This window comes from Zootoca vivipara, chromosome 10, assembly GCF_963506605.1.
Source record: "Zootoca vivipara chromosome 10, rZooViv1.1, whole genome shotgun sequence".
Lineage (NCBI taxonomy): Eukaryota > Metazoa > Chordata > Lepidosauria > Squamata > Lacertidae > Zootoca > Zootoca vivipara.
Window position 1 is genome coordinate 7,440,508 of NC_083285.1, and position 16,344 is coordinate 7,456,851.

General features: G+C 44.0%; 1 protein-coding gene across 1 annotated transcript in view; it reads left to right on the forward strand.

Annotated features, from left to right (window-relative positions):
- Positions 1-16,344, forward strand: part of PRKAR2B (protein kinase cAMP-dependent type II regulatory subunit beta) — a 55,373-nt gene that overhangs the window by 20,185 nt on the left and 18,844 nt on the right. Inside the window, exons 3-4 of the mRNA XM_035128314.2 lie at positions 13,541-13,593; positions 14,003-14,086. Coding sequence (XP_034984205.2) covers positions 13,541-13,593; positions 14,003-14,086 — 137 coding nt within the window. The remainder of the gene's footprint in view (positions 1-13,540; positions 13,594-14,002; positions 14,087-16,344) is intronic.

Here is a 16,344-nt window from a genome sequence, read left to right on the forward strand (position 1 = left end):
CCCAAAATCATTTAGAGTTTAGGGTTAGCGTAAAAAGCTGATTGACAGTGAAATGCTTGAAAATAGATCTGGTGTGCTGCATCGCGGCCTCAGGGTTGAAAGTGCAAAAGTTGTTTTCCATAGCTAGTTACAGACTTTCACATAAGAATAACAGTTTAAGAGATGGGGGGTATTTGTAGAATAAGTGCCATTTGGTAGAAACAAGACATTTCCCCTCTTCTGACCTTGACCCATGGGGTTTGAAATGGTTTAATAAGGAGACAGAGACGAAGTATGACAGCTATCTTCAAATAACTAAAGGGCAGTCACATGGAACATGCAGCAAGCTTGTTTTCTCCTGCCAATGGCTTCCAAGTTACAAAAAAGGAGATTCCAACTAAACATCAGGATGGGGGGAATTCTGAAAGTAAGAGCTGATTGACAGTGGAATGGGCTCTCTCAGAAGGTGAGGAACACACCTTCCTTGGAGGTTTTCAAACAGAGGTTGGATGGCCAACTGTCATGCAAGATCTAGTTGAGATTTCTTCCAACTCTGCAGTTCTGTGAGCCTATGATTCTATAAGCTCATGTGAAGATGGATCTTATTTAGCATTAACAGCGGTTAAGATTGGTATAGCTGTAACCCTTAACCATGGTTTAGGCATAGACCAGGCATCCCCAAACTGTGGCCCTACAACTCCCATGATCCCTAGGTAACAGGACCAGTGGCCAGGGATGATTGGAGTTGTAGTAGTCCCAAAACATCTGGAGGGCCGAAGTTTGGGGATGCCTGGCATAGACTGTCAGGGAAGAATGAATGTGAGGAAAACAAAGTGTGTGATAACCTCTTGCCAGATTGAAGACACTGTGCACTATATTCTGCATACTTCCAACCTAGGGACTGATGCTTCTATTGATTTTCAGAATTTTCTAGGTCAGTCTAATGACTTTGAAATTACATGGTTGCTGGCCAGGATAAACAAATTTGTTACTTATAGAGTAGCCGCCCAGAGTGGCTGGGGAAACCCAGCCAGATGGGCGGGGTATAAATAATAATAATTTTTTTTAAAAAAAATCTAAATGATTTGGGGGAATGTTCCCATTTTAAGTTTTGATAAATTGTACTTCTGAAAATTGACTTGGAGATTTATTATGAGGAGTCCTGTTTGTGTTGGTTGAAAGAGTGGATAACATTGGAGAAAACAGATTTACAGTCATACCTTGGTTTAAGTATGCTTCAGTTTGAGTACTTTCAGTTTAAGTACTCCGCGGACCCGTCTGGAATGGATTAATCCACTTTCCATTACTTTCAATGGGAAAGTTCGCTTCAGCTTAAGTACACTTTCAGGTTAAGTACAGACTTCTGGAACCAATTGTGTACTTGAACTGAGGTACCACTGTAATGGCTGTTTGCGCCGAACAAGAAAAATCGGACTGACTGATGCTACTCGCTGCTCCCAATTTCTTAGGAGTGGCAAGAGACTTGAAGCAATAGGACTGTACTGGGTCTGCCTGAATTGTACTGTTCAGATGTAGCTAAATTAGATAAATGAATGGAAGCCTTCACATTCTTGTGCTCTCTCTTTCATGCTACACATGCTGCTTGTGTTTGTTATAGATTCATAGCTGGCATGACAATACTCTTCCCCTCCTAACAATCTTTTGAGTCTATAAACAAGCTTAGTGAAGCTGCACAATGTTGTTGGCGAACTGGTTTTTTTTAAATTTTTGGTGGCATTCACACAAAGAATGAAACAATGCTAGGTGCTTCTGAAAGGAGTTGTTTAAAGTGCCTTACATATGTGGCAGTCACAGTGATCAGAATGCTTATTAGCACATTCTCTGCAATAGTACAAGACTTCAGTCAATACTGTTCTTTCAAGGATACTGACACACCTGTGGTACTCTGCTTTGCTGTTCTACTTTATTAAATACCTCAAAAGTGGGGGGAAAGGTTGGCTGCTAGATTTCGCAGTTGGGGCTTTTCAGACTATTTACAATAGGTTGTAGTCCTACTCAAAGTAGGCCCAAAGAAATTAATAGGCATGACTAACTTAGGTGCATTAATTTCACTGGGTATACTCGTGAGTAGGATGGTTTGATGTGCAGTAGTCATATGAGTTTTAATGCATGGTTAATACTAAATAGCTATATGTGCAACCTTCAGAATTCTTTGGTGTAGGGCTCCCAATAATTGTTAGATGAGGAAATGACAAAATTTCATTTGTTGTAGCTTTTTAGAGAGGTGTTTGCTGTTGAAATGAAATTGCTTGGAAATTTTGTAGGTGCAAACACCCCCTATTTATTTATTTATTTGTCAGTTTGGAAGCCTAAATTGTTCCCTGTGATATATCCTGAACACTAAAACAAGGAAAATAACTTTGGAGTAATCTGGTTAGAATTTGAAATCAGACAGTGCCATAGGACATTTGGGAGGAACACAGACCTCTGGGGAAACAGGGTCAGCACGTCTAGTTTAGCAAGTGGAGTTTAATGTTAGCAGGAATTAATTTAATCAGATAGCGTTGTATAGATTTATGTCCCTGAGCTGAAACGGGGAAGGTATAAATAGCATTTGAGGGTTAGAAAGTAGGCAATGCTTTTTCTGTCATATTCTCTTGACGAACTTCTAAGTAGCTGAAGTTGATGTGATTCAGGTGCATTGCAGGTGGAGGAAAATGTTTTTAACAGCTGTGCATATATATTATATCAAGACAGTTACATGCTAAGGACCTGATATCATCATGGCAGCAGTGATACCAACTCAGGATCCTTGGCACCCTGCCCTTGAGTGCCTTGTTTCATGGCAGTGGAACACTTCTTCATGGCCATGGTGACAGTGACCCCTTCAGCTTACCATTTTACAGACTCTTGCCGGCAAGAATTCCATCACCAGGGACCCCTCCCCAGAACTGGCAGCCAGTGTAGGCTAGCTTAGCCAGGAAAGCAGGGTGGAGGGATGCTTGCGTAGACTCCAGCCCAGCATAATGGGGAGCAGGTTGGATTATTCTGTTGGTCTGTCAAGGTTTGTTTCATGAGTGGAAGCTAAGAGGGTATTCTGATTTGCTTTATTTTTATCTGTTCCTCATTACAAACAGGGAAGAAAGGTTGGAACACCTAGAAATTTCTCCCTCAACTGTCAAATGGTGTAAAGTGAAATTATGTACAGCAGGAAGCTTCCCGCCTCCCTCTCCATCCCTCCCTCTCCCTTTTAAATTTCTAGTGGGAAACTAAAAACCTAATTAAACAGGATGAGTGCTAACAGCTTTCAAGGAAAAGCCTTGAAAGCAAAACAAACACAAAATGGAAGCCAAAATTTCTAACCTGATGAATATGGTTTGCTGTTTTTTCATCACTCATTAGTGTGCTTATGTAACATTTAGCATTAGTTTGTTCTAATTCATGTTCAGATGCTAATAGTTATGCAACCATATGAAAATTTGCAGTTCTTGGTGTAGTTACATGTTTCCTCAACGCCGTTCAGATAATCGGCTTATTTGTGCTTACATGGCAATTGATACTCAACCCAATTCTTCTGCAATTTTTGCTCATCCTCCTCCATCTGCTCATATCCTTATAACCGTAACACCAGGCTAACATAAGAAGAGTCCTGCTGGATCAGGCCTGTGGCCCATGTCGCCAAGCAAACCGTTCTTGCAATGGCCAGTCAGGTGCCCACGGTTTCATTTTGTGAGCTTCTGCTTAATTTACACAGGATGACAGGAAGTCTTCTGCGTCTCCCAGAAAGTTTCTTCCCAAGGTTGAGGCACTCTAGAGTCCGCACAGTGTGAGAGTTGGCTTCCAAAAAACAAACTTTTTTTACTCTCCACTCTCCACATGAGCAGGAACAGCCCATTGGGTTTGAATTTTCTCTCTGTAAATTTATTATTGAACTTGTTAGGCACTAGAAAGCCAGATTCATAGAATCATAGAATTGGAAGTGTCACAGAAGGGTGTTGGCTACTCCCGAGTAAGCACTCCACACATCCTCTGGATTTTCAGAGTTTTATTGTGCATGCTATATATACAGTGGTGAGATGTCTCAAATCATGTCTGCTCTGCATGGGGCAGAAGCCCGCAATGGCGTCTCGCGGGCTCTGACCCTCTTTTTAAGACTGGGCATCCAAACGCCCCTCCTCCTTGCTCTACGGGTCCTCCGTGGTCCCAAACCAGGCTCCTGAGGTGCCTTTCTACCTACCTCCTCCCTTCCAGCCCCTGCTGAAGCTAGCTCTGCCCCTGCTTCCCTGCTTCCCTGCTCCCAGCCTGGAGCCCTGGACCCTTCTTTACCACTTCCTGTTCCTGGTTTTCCCTCCCAGACTTGCTGCTCTCGCTGCTGCTCTCCCAGCTGGTAGAAGTAAGCAGAGTGGGCTGCTCTCTGCAAGCCCTCTCTCTTACAGGAAGGGACCTTGAGGATCCTCTAGACCACATGCAGCTGTCCCATTTGGGGACTGAACCTGCAACCATGACGCTATCAGCACCGTACTCTATCCAACTGAGCTTATCCAGATTCCTGTAAGCCCAAATTGCTTAAGCTGGACCATAGCATGCAGAACATCCCAATTTCTTTCCCTCAGCACTACCGGTGAAATGAATTGGTTGTTTTTTTTTTAACACTGTATATCCTGCCCACCACCACAAGCCAAGTCTGACCTTGATGGCTGGGGCTAATGTGAGTCAAACAAATGTGAGTCTGTGGACAAACGTCGAGAGATGAGCACCGCAACCCCATAGCCGCCTTTGACTAGACTTAACCGTCCAGGGGTCCTTTACCTTTACAGTACCTTTAAAGTGAGTCACAGTCTAAAACATCTGGAAGGCACCATGTTGGTAAATGCTGAAGGAGACAGTTATGCAGTGGGTGGACCAGCGATCTGACTTAGCATAAGGCAGCTGTATGGTCATTGCAGAATATATTAATGATGATCACGAGTGCCCCGAACATAAAGTCCAGCTGCTAAGTTGCTCAGCACCAATGTGCTGATTTTAGAAAATGCCTCTAATTGAAATGTCGATGCACGCTGTGCTCCTTGATGGCGCTGCGGCCATCCTGCATTCTGACTTTCTCAGTTCGTGATTCTGGAGGGCCTTAAGCAACTTGTGTCCTGTTCCCGAACACAGGTTCTTGTCGATGACCATGATCAGTGAGGGTTTTGTGGCCTCATCTTGCTCTGGAGCACCTCCCAAGGCCCAGAACAGGGCAGGATTAGACGGATGAGTCTTGTCAGCAGAAGCCTGCACAAGGACTTACGCTTGTTCAAAGGGGCTTCTCCTTTCCCCTTCCCCTCTGTTGCCCAAACCAAAATGGGCTTTGGAGGAATCCACAGATTGGATGATCTGGAGGGAAGAGAGTGGAGATGTGGAAATGCTTGCCATGATCTAACAATCAACATAATTTTATGTTGAATTCCTTCCATAGTCCCCATTTAGTATAAACTGTGCCTGTATTATTATTATTGTTATTGCTAGGTGTAGGCCGATTTGAGAAGAAATGGTACAGTAGTGAACAATTGAAACATCTCGAGAGTGTTTTCAAAAATATGCCAAAGGCATTTGCGTGGAACAATTAATGTTCAGCATTGGGGAGAACCCTTTGAGGTGATGTAAGCAGGTCTCTTTAATGATGTAAAAATTATTCCGTACAGAAATAGAACTCTTTCTCTAGGAGCTTAAATATGCTATAGGCATGGGTGCAAGAACACTCTCTTGAGGCAAGCAGTATGAGAGAAATTGTTCGCCATCTTCTGAGAAAACAGGGATATGCCCCTGATAATGAGGGCTTGGCGGAGTAGCAGCTCTCAAAATTGCTTCCATCCAAGAAAGCCTAATTATTGTACCAGATATTTATAATCAGTGGGCATATTGGATTGGGAACATCTCCAGTGGAAATGAATGGGAGCGTCAGAAAGCATATCAGCTGTGCTTTTGTATCATTCTCATTCTTTTAAATGAAAGGGGCTTGTGGAGAGGAAGCTGCATGCAAGACCGCTGCCCACTCTGGATCAGTTAACAGATCAGCGTTGTTATGCCTGCACTGGGCTTAAAAGTAAGGTGGACAGCTAGTTTTTAAATTGCAGAGTCTCTGCCAAATATTTGCAGATACATAATGGAGGAAATGTGTTGCTTACCTGTTAGAATGTCCTGGAAGATGTGGCTTCTTTTATTGCTTTGGTAAAGTCCTTGCTTCCCAGAAATCCGGTGTCTCCGCTGAAATGGTACATTTCATATTTACTGCAGGTGTTTGGGTCAGACTGAACCCTCTCTTGTCTTGCACGCGAAACTGAATCCTTTCCCCTCAGCTCTTCATTGGGACAGTAGAAAAGAGGCTTGAAAAATGTATTGGGGTGGGGTGGGGGGAGAAAGACTGTGTTTCTTGAGACCTGGTGTGATGGAAAAGTTTGTTTGCTGAGCAGGTTGAGTTGCCAAGTGTTTTTTTTCTCTGCCAGCAAACAGTTAACTTGCAACGGCTCCTGATGGGCCAGAGTTCCAAGGGAGGCAGTTGGTGTGTGTGTGTGAGAGGGGGGAGTCACCACCGTGTAGTGTGTGGTTCTTAAGTGAACTTGTTATTTAAAACATGTGTGGTAATTGTTGTTGTTGTTAGTTAAACTGGCATGTCTGGAGCTTGTGGCAGCAGCGAGTGGAACTAAGTATGACCAGGGACTTGACTTTTCCGGCCAAAATTTAAGTTATGAAAGAGTCTTAATTTACCTTGTTAATTCACATAATTTTAGCAGGCACTGAAGTAAACTTTTGGAAATCAAACTCAGTTTAGAAAAGCAGAACAACAAACTTCGCAAGGAACATCGAAATGCTGATGGACAGTTCAAGGACCAACTTGAAGCAGAACAGTATTTTTCCTCACCGTATAAAACTCAAGTTCGAGAACTGAAAGAAGAATGTGAAGAAAAGGCAAAACTCGGTAAAGAAGTGCAGCAAAATAATGCAAGAGTTGCAGGACAAGAGGGATTCTTTGGCAGCACAACTTGAGATTACTTTAACCAAAGCCGATTCAGAACAGTTGGCTCCCCCCATTGCTGAAGAACAGTACTCTGATTGGGAAAAGGAAAAGATAATGAAGGAATTAGAAATAAAAGAAATGATGGCAAGGCATAAGCAAGAACTTGCGGAAAAAGATGCCACAATAGGATCGCTGGAAGAAGCTAATAGGACACTAACTACTGATGAGGCTAATCTTGCAAATGAGACAGAAGAATGTAATAACAAGCTCATACCTACCGTACTCTATGTCACTTTCCAATCAACTGTGAGGCTTGTATGAAGCCGTTATGGCACATGTTCAAACCACTTCCTGCTCTGGAATCCCACCACTGCCACCAATTAATATGCAGCAGCACCAGTACCGGTACTTGCTAAAATTATGTGAATTAACAAGGCAAATTAAGACTTTTTCCATAACTTTAATTTTGACCAGAAAAATCAAGCCCCTGGTCATGCTTAGTTCCACTCATTGCTGCCACAAGCTCTAGACATGCCAGTTTAACTAATAACAACAACGACAGCAACAATTACCACACAAATTTTAAAGAACAAGTTCACTTAAGAACCACACACTACACGGTGGTGGAAACTCCCCCCCTCCAACTGCCTCCCTTGGAACTCTGGCCCATCAGGAGCCATTGCGAGTTAACTGTTTGCTGGCAGGGGGAAAAAACACTTGGCGACTCAACCTGCTCAGCAAACAAACTTTTCCTTCACACCTGACAGCTGACAAGATCACTAGTAGAGACACGAAACACATGGAAACACATGGAATTGTATAGTAATCTGGTAACTTTCAAACATTGTCATTTTAAGCTTTTAGACCCTTGTTTATAACATCTGGAACTATGACAGTGTGAGCCTTGAAGCACTGCAAGGGGCAGTGAGAAAATAAAGGGGAAAGGGGGCAGAAGGAGTGTTATTCCCACCCACACAGCGGGCTGCTGTTAGTCCCAAACTAGGCCTTCTCATTAAATAAAAAGTAAACATAGGTTCTTTGATCAGATATAGTCATGTCCTCCTTCAGTTGCAGCCCCTTACATACTACATGGGGCCATTTTGTTACCTCACAGAATAGGTGGAACCAGGGTTCGAAATTAGCAGGGCGCCAGTCGCATTTTGCGTCTAAAGAGTCTCCATTTGCAAGCACCTCATAAAGTCTGGGTGCCATTTTTTTTGCACCCGGCCAACACTCAAAGATTATTTGAAGCCTTGAAATCTATGTTAAGCATAGACAATATGTTAAGGAGTTCTACAATAAAGAGTTGAGCGTTTTGAAAACTGAAGCATGGTACCAGTATTTTTATTGTAAACACGAAATTGCTAAAAATGTGTCACTTATGTGAACTGCTTATTTTGCTTATCAAAATAATAATTAAAAAGTGTTGCTGACCCCCCCCCCCAGTGGCGACTAGACATTCTGTTTTGGTGCCCATTTGGCTCCTAGCAGAACTGTGGATTCCTCAGGGTAGGCGCCCCACTAGTGAGAAAACATATTTCTTTCTCTGTTGGTAGGCCAAGCTTCATATAAAATGCTCAAACATTCATCTGTGTAGTGCTTTGTAGGTTAGACAAACGGTGTTTTGTTGGGTTCCGTAGTAAAGAACTAGTTTCAAATGATGTTGGCATCTGTCTGTCTCAGAGGAGTGCGCCTTTGGGGGCGAGGTCAAGCTGTCGGAAGGTTGCAGCACTCGCTGTGGCTCTAGAGACCAATACGGGAGAGACCTGTTTCGTTGCAGCTGGGGCAGATGAAGGCGCCCAGTTGTGCTTCTGCAGATGCACTATGGCATTTCTTCTCTGCACTCCTCCCGGCAATCATTCTTCCTCTGATCACTGTTATGGATGCATGACCTGACTCTCTCCAGGCACTGTGGTCAGCTGCAAGGGATTCCCACATGGCAGGGTTGAGATGCTGCCAACCACACATCCTTGAGTGGTGTTGCTGTGCTTGCTGGTGAACGTAGGCATGGTTCTGTGATTGCGCATGCATTATGCTGATCTCCCCACTGCCTCGCCCTTCCACCTCCCAGTTTGTGCAGCAACACTGTTGGCAGGAGGCCACGTGCATGTTGGCGCCCCCTCCTTGCCAGGCGCCCCTGCTTTCAGGTGTTCATAACATTGCACCCCTCAGTCTGGATTCAGCTCTATGCATGCTTAAAAATCTGCTCTATCAAATTGAAACCAAGGACTGACCATTTACATGGAAATTTGCAGAACGGTATTCTGCATTTAGTGGGAAACCTATTAAAATCACCAGGATGATCTGTTATGAGGAACTTATGATTTCCCCTCATCCTTATTTAATACTGCAGAAATTATGACATTCTTATTGATTCAGTTCATCTTCCCATCTTCTGATTATGTAAGTGATCTCATGCATTATTTATTGGGCATTGAAATTACTCTTAATTTTTCCTTTCCACCAAGAAGATGATTTACAGTTTGAATAACATTACCTTCTCTGTAACCTTAGAGCCACCTATTTCCATCTTGATTAGTTTCTAAAGTAATCTTATTTCCATTTGTTCTTGCAGTACAGGACCTATTGTACTACAGTGATTGATGCAGTTCTTTTTGAATTTCACCTTGCACAAAATCATGACTGCTAAAAGTCCCTGAAATAGACACCGTATGTAGATGCACATGCAATGGTACAGCTGCTTAAGCTTTAAACTTTTATAACTTTCCCCAAATGTTTACATTATTTGAAGCTAGGTGGCTGATGGCCAGACAGAGAAGGCCTTTTCAGGCAAGCTGTTTATGGAGTGGCTCTTCTGGCGCCCAACTGTTTTGCCTTTTGTTGGAGTTAGGCAAAAATGTATGTTGTGTATTGGAATTTTCCCTCAGGTCCTCGTCAGTCGTTTTAGGCAGGAACTTTAGGCGGAAACTTTGAGTTATGTTTCTAACATTGTTTGAGCCAGCCTCTATAAAAGCAGGCCGGCTCAGCAGTTGAGTTCAGTTCTGTTTCAGCCTCCACACAAAGAGCTGCTTAGAGAAATCACAGTGTCGGCTGCTCTGTTCACCCACTATTCAACACTGGCGATGAGGATGGGATGGACATCAGAGCACTTCCAGATTTGGGAATCACTGAGCTGAATCACTGAACAGAACCAATTCAGAGCTGACCGTTCTGGCTAGAACACTGTGTTCCATCCATCGCCCTCCACGCTGGCATCGGAACCATGGCTTCACTCGTGCCTCTACCGCCATTCGCCCCAGCCTCTGAATCAGGGGACTCATACCTCGCTCGGTTCGAATGTTACCTCCAAGCGAACGAACTGACAGAAGTGTCACAGGAACGTAAGAGGGGCCTTTTCCTCAGCCTCTGCGGGCCTGAAGTATTTGAGATGGCCCGAGTGTCGGTTGCACCTCTCGCAGTCCAGGCGACACCGTGGGACACGCTCAATAACATGCTTCGGAGCCACTACGCACCTAAGCCGTCCAAAATTGCGGCCCGCCATGTGTTTTACCATAGGAACCAGGCAGAGGGGGAGTCACCAGCAATTACACCGACGCGCTCAGGAAGGCCGCCCTTAATTGTGAGTTCCGGGACCTGGAAGACGCCCTGATGGATTGAGTTGTCTGCGGAATCTGGGACATCCGTCTGCAGTGTCTCCTGGCCAAGCCAGACCTCACACTACAGAGGGCCATGGAGGAGGCCGCGGCATTGGAAGCTGCTGAACTCTCCGCTCTAGAGATCCGCAAGGCTAGTACCCACATTCCATTAAGAAGCCAATTCCAGTGGACTACGAGGAGGCCAGCAGCCAAACTAAACGGGAGCATGGAAAATCCAAATCCAAACCTAAAGACCAATCAGCTTGTGCCAGGTGCGGAGGCAACCATTCCTGCGCCAAGTGCCAATTCAGGGACGCCATCTGTTGGCGATGCTCCAGAAACGGACACATCAAGAAGGTATGTCGATCCATTCCATCTGACACACCCCCTCCACCATTTCGCAAGGCCAAGTCCTCACTCCGGTCCACCAATGAAAACTGTTTTGCCCTCACAAACTGCCGTTGTTCATCAGGATTTTCGATGGGGCAAACCAACTCACTGACACATCGCAAGCTACACGTGACGGTTTGTATCGAAGGAGCTCCTTGTGACATGGACACTGGGTCTGCCATGTCCGTCGTGTCCTGGAACACACTCAAGGGACTACCACCCAGGCTGTCAAAGAAGCAACTTGACCAACACCGAGTTCACCTCAGAGAGTACCAGGGAAACAACATTCGCGTGGTAGGTAGGTGTTGGCCGGTTCCAGGTCACTTTCAATGACTTTTCAGGCCTGCTCTGACTGGTGGTGGTTGAAGGGTCGCGACCAAGCCTCCTAGGGTTAGAATGGTTCAAAGCCCTCGGCATGGAAGTCACCGGCATCAACAGCATCTCCAACGTGGAAACTGAGGCCCTCATTAAAGACTTTTCCGAAGTTTTTGACTGCACCCTGGGCCCGCAAGTTGCCCCCATCAGACTCAAGCCACACTGCGTCCCGTTCGCACTCAAGGCAAAGGTGGACAAACAGCTGGACAAGTTAATCGCCCAGGGTGTTCTGGAACCAGTTGACCACGCCAAGTGGGAAACTCCCATCGTTTCACCAGTCAAGCCAGATGGATCAGAGCGGGTTTGCGCTGACTACAAGTGCATACTCAACAAGGCACTTCAGCAGCACGCTTATCCCATTCCCGTCGTCCACCACCTGCTGCATTCCTTGGATGAAGGCAAGGTTTTCGCGAAACTAGACCTTGCCCAAGCATATCAGCAACTACCTGTCAACGACGCTACTGCAGAAGCACAGACGATCGTCACATACCGAGGGGTGTTCCGGTGTCGCTGGTTGCAGTTTGGGGTGAGTGTGGCTCCCAGCATTTTCCAAAGCCTGATGGAACGTCTTCTGCAAGGGCTTCCAGGGGTGGTGCCATACTTCGATGATGTTTTGGTATCAGCGGGTTCAACCCAACAGCTATTTGAACGCCTACGCCCCATGCTAACCAGATTCCAGGAGGCCAGCCTAAAGGTAAAAAAAGAAAAGTGTGAGATTGCCGTTCCGCAGGTGGAGTTCCTGGGCTATCTTGTCAACGACTCCAGTCTTCACCCAACGGAATCCAAGATCCGGGCCATACAACAGGCCCCGATTCCGAAGAACAAGACAGAGTTGCAGGTGTTCTTGGGGTTGCTGAACTTTTACAACATGTTCTTACCCCACAAAGCAGCACTAGCAGAGCCCCTCCATCAACTCCTCAGCATGAAGACGTTGTGGTCCTGGCAAAATGACGGCCCTCACTGCGGTCAAGGCTCTTTTCTCATCAGACAGCGTACTGGTGCAGTATAGTGAAGCTAGACCACTGGTCTAGCAGTTGAGTTCAGTTCTGTTTCAGCCTCCAAATAAGAGCTGCTTGGAGAAATCACAGTGTTGGCTGCTCTGTTCACCCACTATTCAACATATTGTTTCCATTTTCCCAGGCTTTCCATTGTGGAATGTTATTAGGCTGATTAGCTTTTATCCTTTTGTTGAATATTTTTTCTGTGCAGTTCCGTGTTTACTGTGACTGCTTCTAATTATTTACCTGCATGCCACTTTTGACAGTTTTATTAAAGGGTAGCCTAGAACTTTTTAAATAAACAAGCAAACCCATATTCACCTCATTAGGAAATTAAAATAAAATCACAAGTTTTGAATATGGTGGTGTGTGCTTTCTAACATATGACAGACGGATATAAGCAAATTCCTGGATGTGCCCAGGATGGCCGCCCTAGTTTGAGAGAAGGGATTTGTGCATTAGTAGGTGGAGTCAACCCATTCCAGCCAGGACTCACGGGGGCATCTGTTGAGTTCTATGTGTCATGGTTCAACCTGGAAATGTTGGTGCTTAGCAATGGATTTTCTTCCATTGCTGGGACAGAACTCCGGCACATGCACAATGTAATAATCAAGAACCAAGTATCTCTGAGCATTTGCATTTTGCTTTTTTTGTGTGGCATCCATCTTCACACTGCTTCATTCACATGATGGCAGAAGCAGAAACAGGCATGCAAATGTAGCTTTGGTGGAGCACCTATTTTATGCCATGCGCAAGCCACATCATAGGGAAATGGCAGTGAGGTGTCTCAAGAAATACAGTCAAAACTTGTTCTTTGCACTGGAGAAAAAAAGAGAGGGTTAATGAACCCTTTTGCCTGCATCTCAGCTTGCATGAGATGACAGTGTTGGGTAATGGGATTGGCATACTACCAATATCCTCACTTTGAGGCCTGTGTTTGATTGAGCCTGGTCAAAATTTATTGGAAGAATCTAGAAGATATTCCATAGGAAAGATTGAAGGAGCTGGCTTTCTTTTGGCCCAATAAAAGAAAAAGACAAAGGGAATCAAATGTTTGCATAAAGTCTCTCTTTTTAGATATACTTGTTTTGATTTGTTCATTTCAAGTGCTTTTCTTTCGAGAAATGCAAGACGATAAAACAACAAGCTACACAATTCTAAACGTTCACCATTGAATGTTGGTCTCAAAATGGAATCCTGAGAGCATTTGGTTTGAAACTCAGTTGATATTTTCATTGTTTTTGCAGTGTGCGCAGAAGCTTATAATCCTGATGAAGAAGAGGATGAAACTGAATCAAGGGTATGTTGACTCTGTAGACTAAATGTATGTTTGTATTATTGGAAGACAAATTCAGGAAATATGCAAACACACTCCTTAATAGAAGTTGTATCACATAAGTTTTTGGAAAATGTGTTAAAATATAAATTAAAAAACCATTTTCTTTCGCCGGCATCTTTCTTGTAATTTCCCTTTGATAGGAATCAAAGACTAAAGTTTCCTTTCATCATTCCGGTGCTGTGTCTTTTTAATTTGAGATTGATTTAAAATTCTGAAAGTTTCAGTTGTTTCCCTGACAATATTTATTTAGTGGTATGATTTATATCTCGCTTTCCATGAGTGTTCATCTAAATTGTGCTTTGGCCTCTTTTAAGATCGTTTTTCTTAAGACTAAGAGAAGTGAAGTAGAAATTGCAATTATTTCTTCCAGATTATTCACCCCAAAACAGATGATCAAAGAAACAGACTGCAAGAAGCTTGCAAAGACATACTTCTATTTAAGAACCTAGATCCAGTAAGTGGTCACTTTATTTCTTTTAACGATCCCAGAAACACTTAAGAGATTCATCTTTCAGGGAAATTCTGAGATGAAGCATGATTCTGTGGTTTTGTTCCTGTAACAACAAATCATTGTGAAAGTTGGTGTCAATAGCAAGAGAAGGTATAGTATTGTCTGTAACAAACAATACCAACATTCTTTTAAGAGAAGCTGTTAGAATTGTTATATTCTTTGTTTCCAAAGGCTCATGTAGTATGAATGTGTTTGCTTGTATGAACTTGATATATTATAAAAGTTGTTTAGAGTAGCATTGGTGTTACTTAATCTGTTTTGCATTTTTGCCTCGTTGCTCTACTCCAGGGGTCAGCAACCTTTTTCAGCCATGGGACGGTCCACCATCCCTCAGACCATGTCGTGGTCCGGACTATATTTTGAAGGGGAAAAAATGAACTAATTCCTATGCCCCACAAATAACCCAGAGATGCATTTTAAATAAAAGCACACATTCTGCTCATGTAAAAACACGCTGATTCCCGGACCATCCACGGGCCAGATTTAGAAGGCGATTGGGCCGCATCCGGCCCACGGACCTTAGGTTGCCTACCTCTGCTCTACTCCAAACTTAGTATGCATTTATTTTTAACCATCTAGATTCTAGACACAATCTGCTGCATTTCTGCTAGGGGCTGTGTGTGTGTCGGAGGCTCCTGCTTTCCTATCTCCAGCTTGATGACGAACTATGCATTGTAGCAGAAAAGTGGAGTCCCCAAAGCTATAATAATAATGCTTATGAGCTGAGAATGGGCATAGCTCAAAGGTAGCTTTGAAAGCAAAAAGGTTCCTTGGCTGCTTCAGGTTGTGCTGGAATGCTGTCAGAAACTCTGAAGAGCCACTTTTAGTCATTATAGACTCTATTGACCTAGATGGGTGAATGGATTGACTCAGTACAAAGCTGTTTCTGGTAGTCTGATATTCATGTACTGCAGGGAGTATTGGAGTCACTTCTGTAATGTGGAAAATCGGTGCACAAAGGGCACTAGCATATAGCAAGTAGAGTCGTACCTTGGTTCCCCAACGCCCTGGAATTCAGACGCTTTGGCTCTCGAACTCCACAAACCTGGAAGTGATTGTTCCAGTTTGCGAACGTTCTTTTGGAACCCTTCCACAGCTTCTGATTGGCTGCAGTAGCTTCCTGCAGCCAATCAGAAGCTGCGAATTGGTTTCTGAACATTTTGGAAGTCGAACGGACTTCTGGAACGGATTCTGTTCGACTTCCAAGGTACGACTGTATGGATCTGTTTTTGTAGCATTTGTGTCACTTATGGGTTGACTGTGACACCTATTAAATACAGTACTGTGTCTTCTCCAGGATCCCAGGCTCTTCATGGCAAGCACCTCTGTTACAACTGCTGACTGCAACAGCTGTCAGAGATGATTGAGGTGCAGGGATGGGTGTCTGAAGGACCTTTTTTTGTGGATGGGTATGCAAAACACTGGTGCAGGGAACAGGCTAATTTTTCCACAGAAAAAAACTGTGCCTGTGCATTTTGTCTTGTATCTCAGGTTCTAAAAATGCTAGAAGTTTACCCATTTTAAAAAATGGAAGCTGGAAATCTGGGGATTATCCAGGAGGCACATTCCTCCCTTGCACTCCCCCCCTGCACCCATGTGTGCAGGGGAGATTTAAGAGCAGTATAGGAAAAAGTGAAGGACTGGTTTCTCCCAGGGAGATGTGTCTCCCATAGTTGCAAATTACTGCAGTAGCAGTAGGTCACAGTATCTTTCCCTAAACCTGAATCATCTGCTTTTGGTCTAGGCCTAGGGTATACTGTATAGCAAGGCCAATATCCCTTTCCTGTCCACCTGCACCTCTTCCCTTGCAGTCTGAATGCCAAATTACCACCAGAGTTGTGTATAGCTCAGCAAGCGTTGAACTTGTGTATAGCTACTGGCTCTGTCTCAACATCAGATTCACGTTTGCTATGGAAATTTGGCACAGGGTAGATTTTTGTAATGCTTTGTGGAAAGTGTCCTGACAATGCAACTTTGGAGGTAAATCACCATTATGACACATAAAAATTTGGAGACATTGATTCTGTTTTACAGTACCATACTTTTGAAGCAAGAAGGAATTGTTCACACATTGTGGCTACAAACTTGGTGTGTGTGTTGTATGTGCACTAGATAGTCCCCCTCCCCTTGCCATGTAGTATTTCACAACATTTTGAAACAAGCTTGTGTATAGCTGAATTCTTTATAAAGAGTATATTACA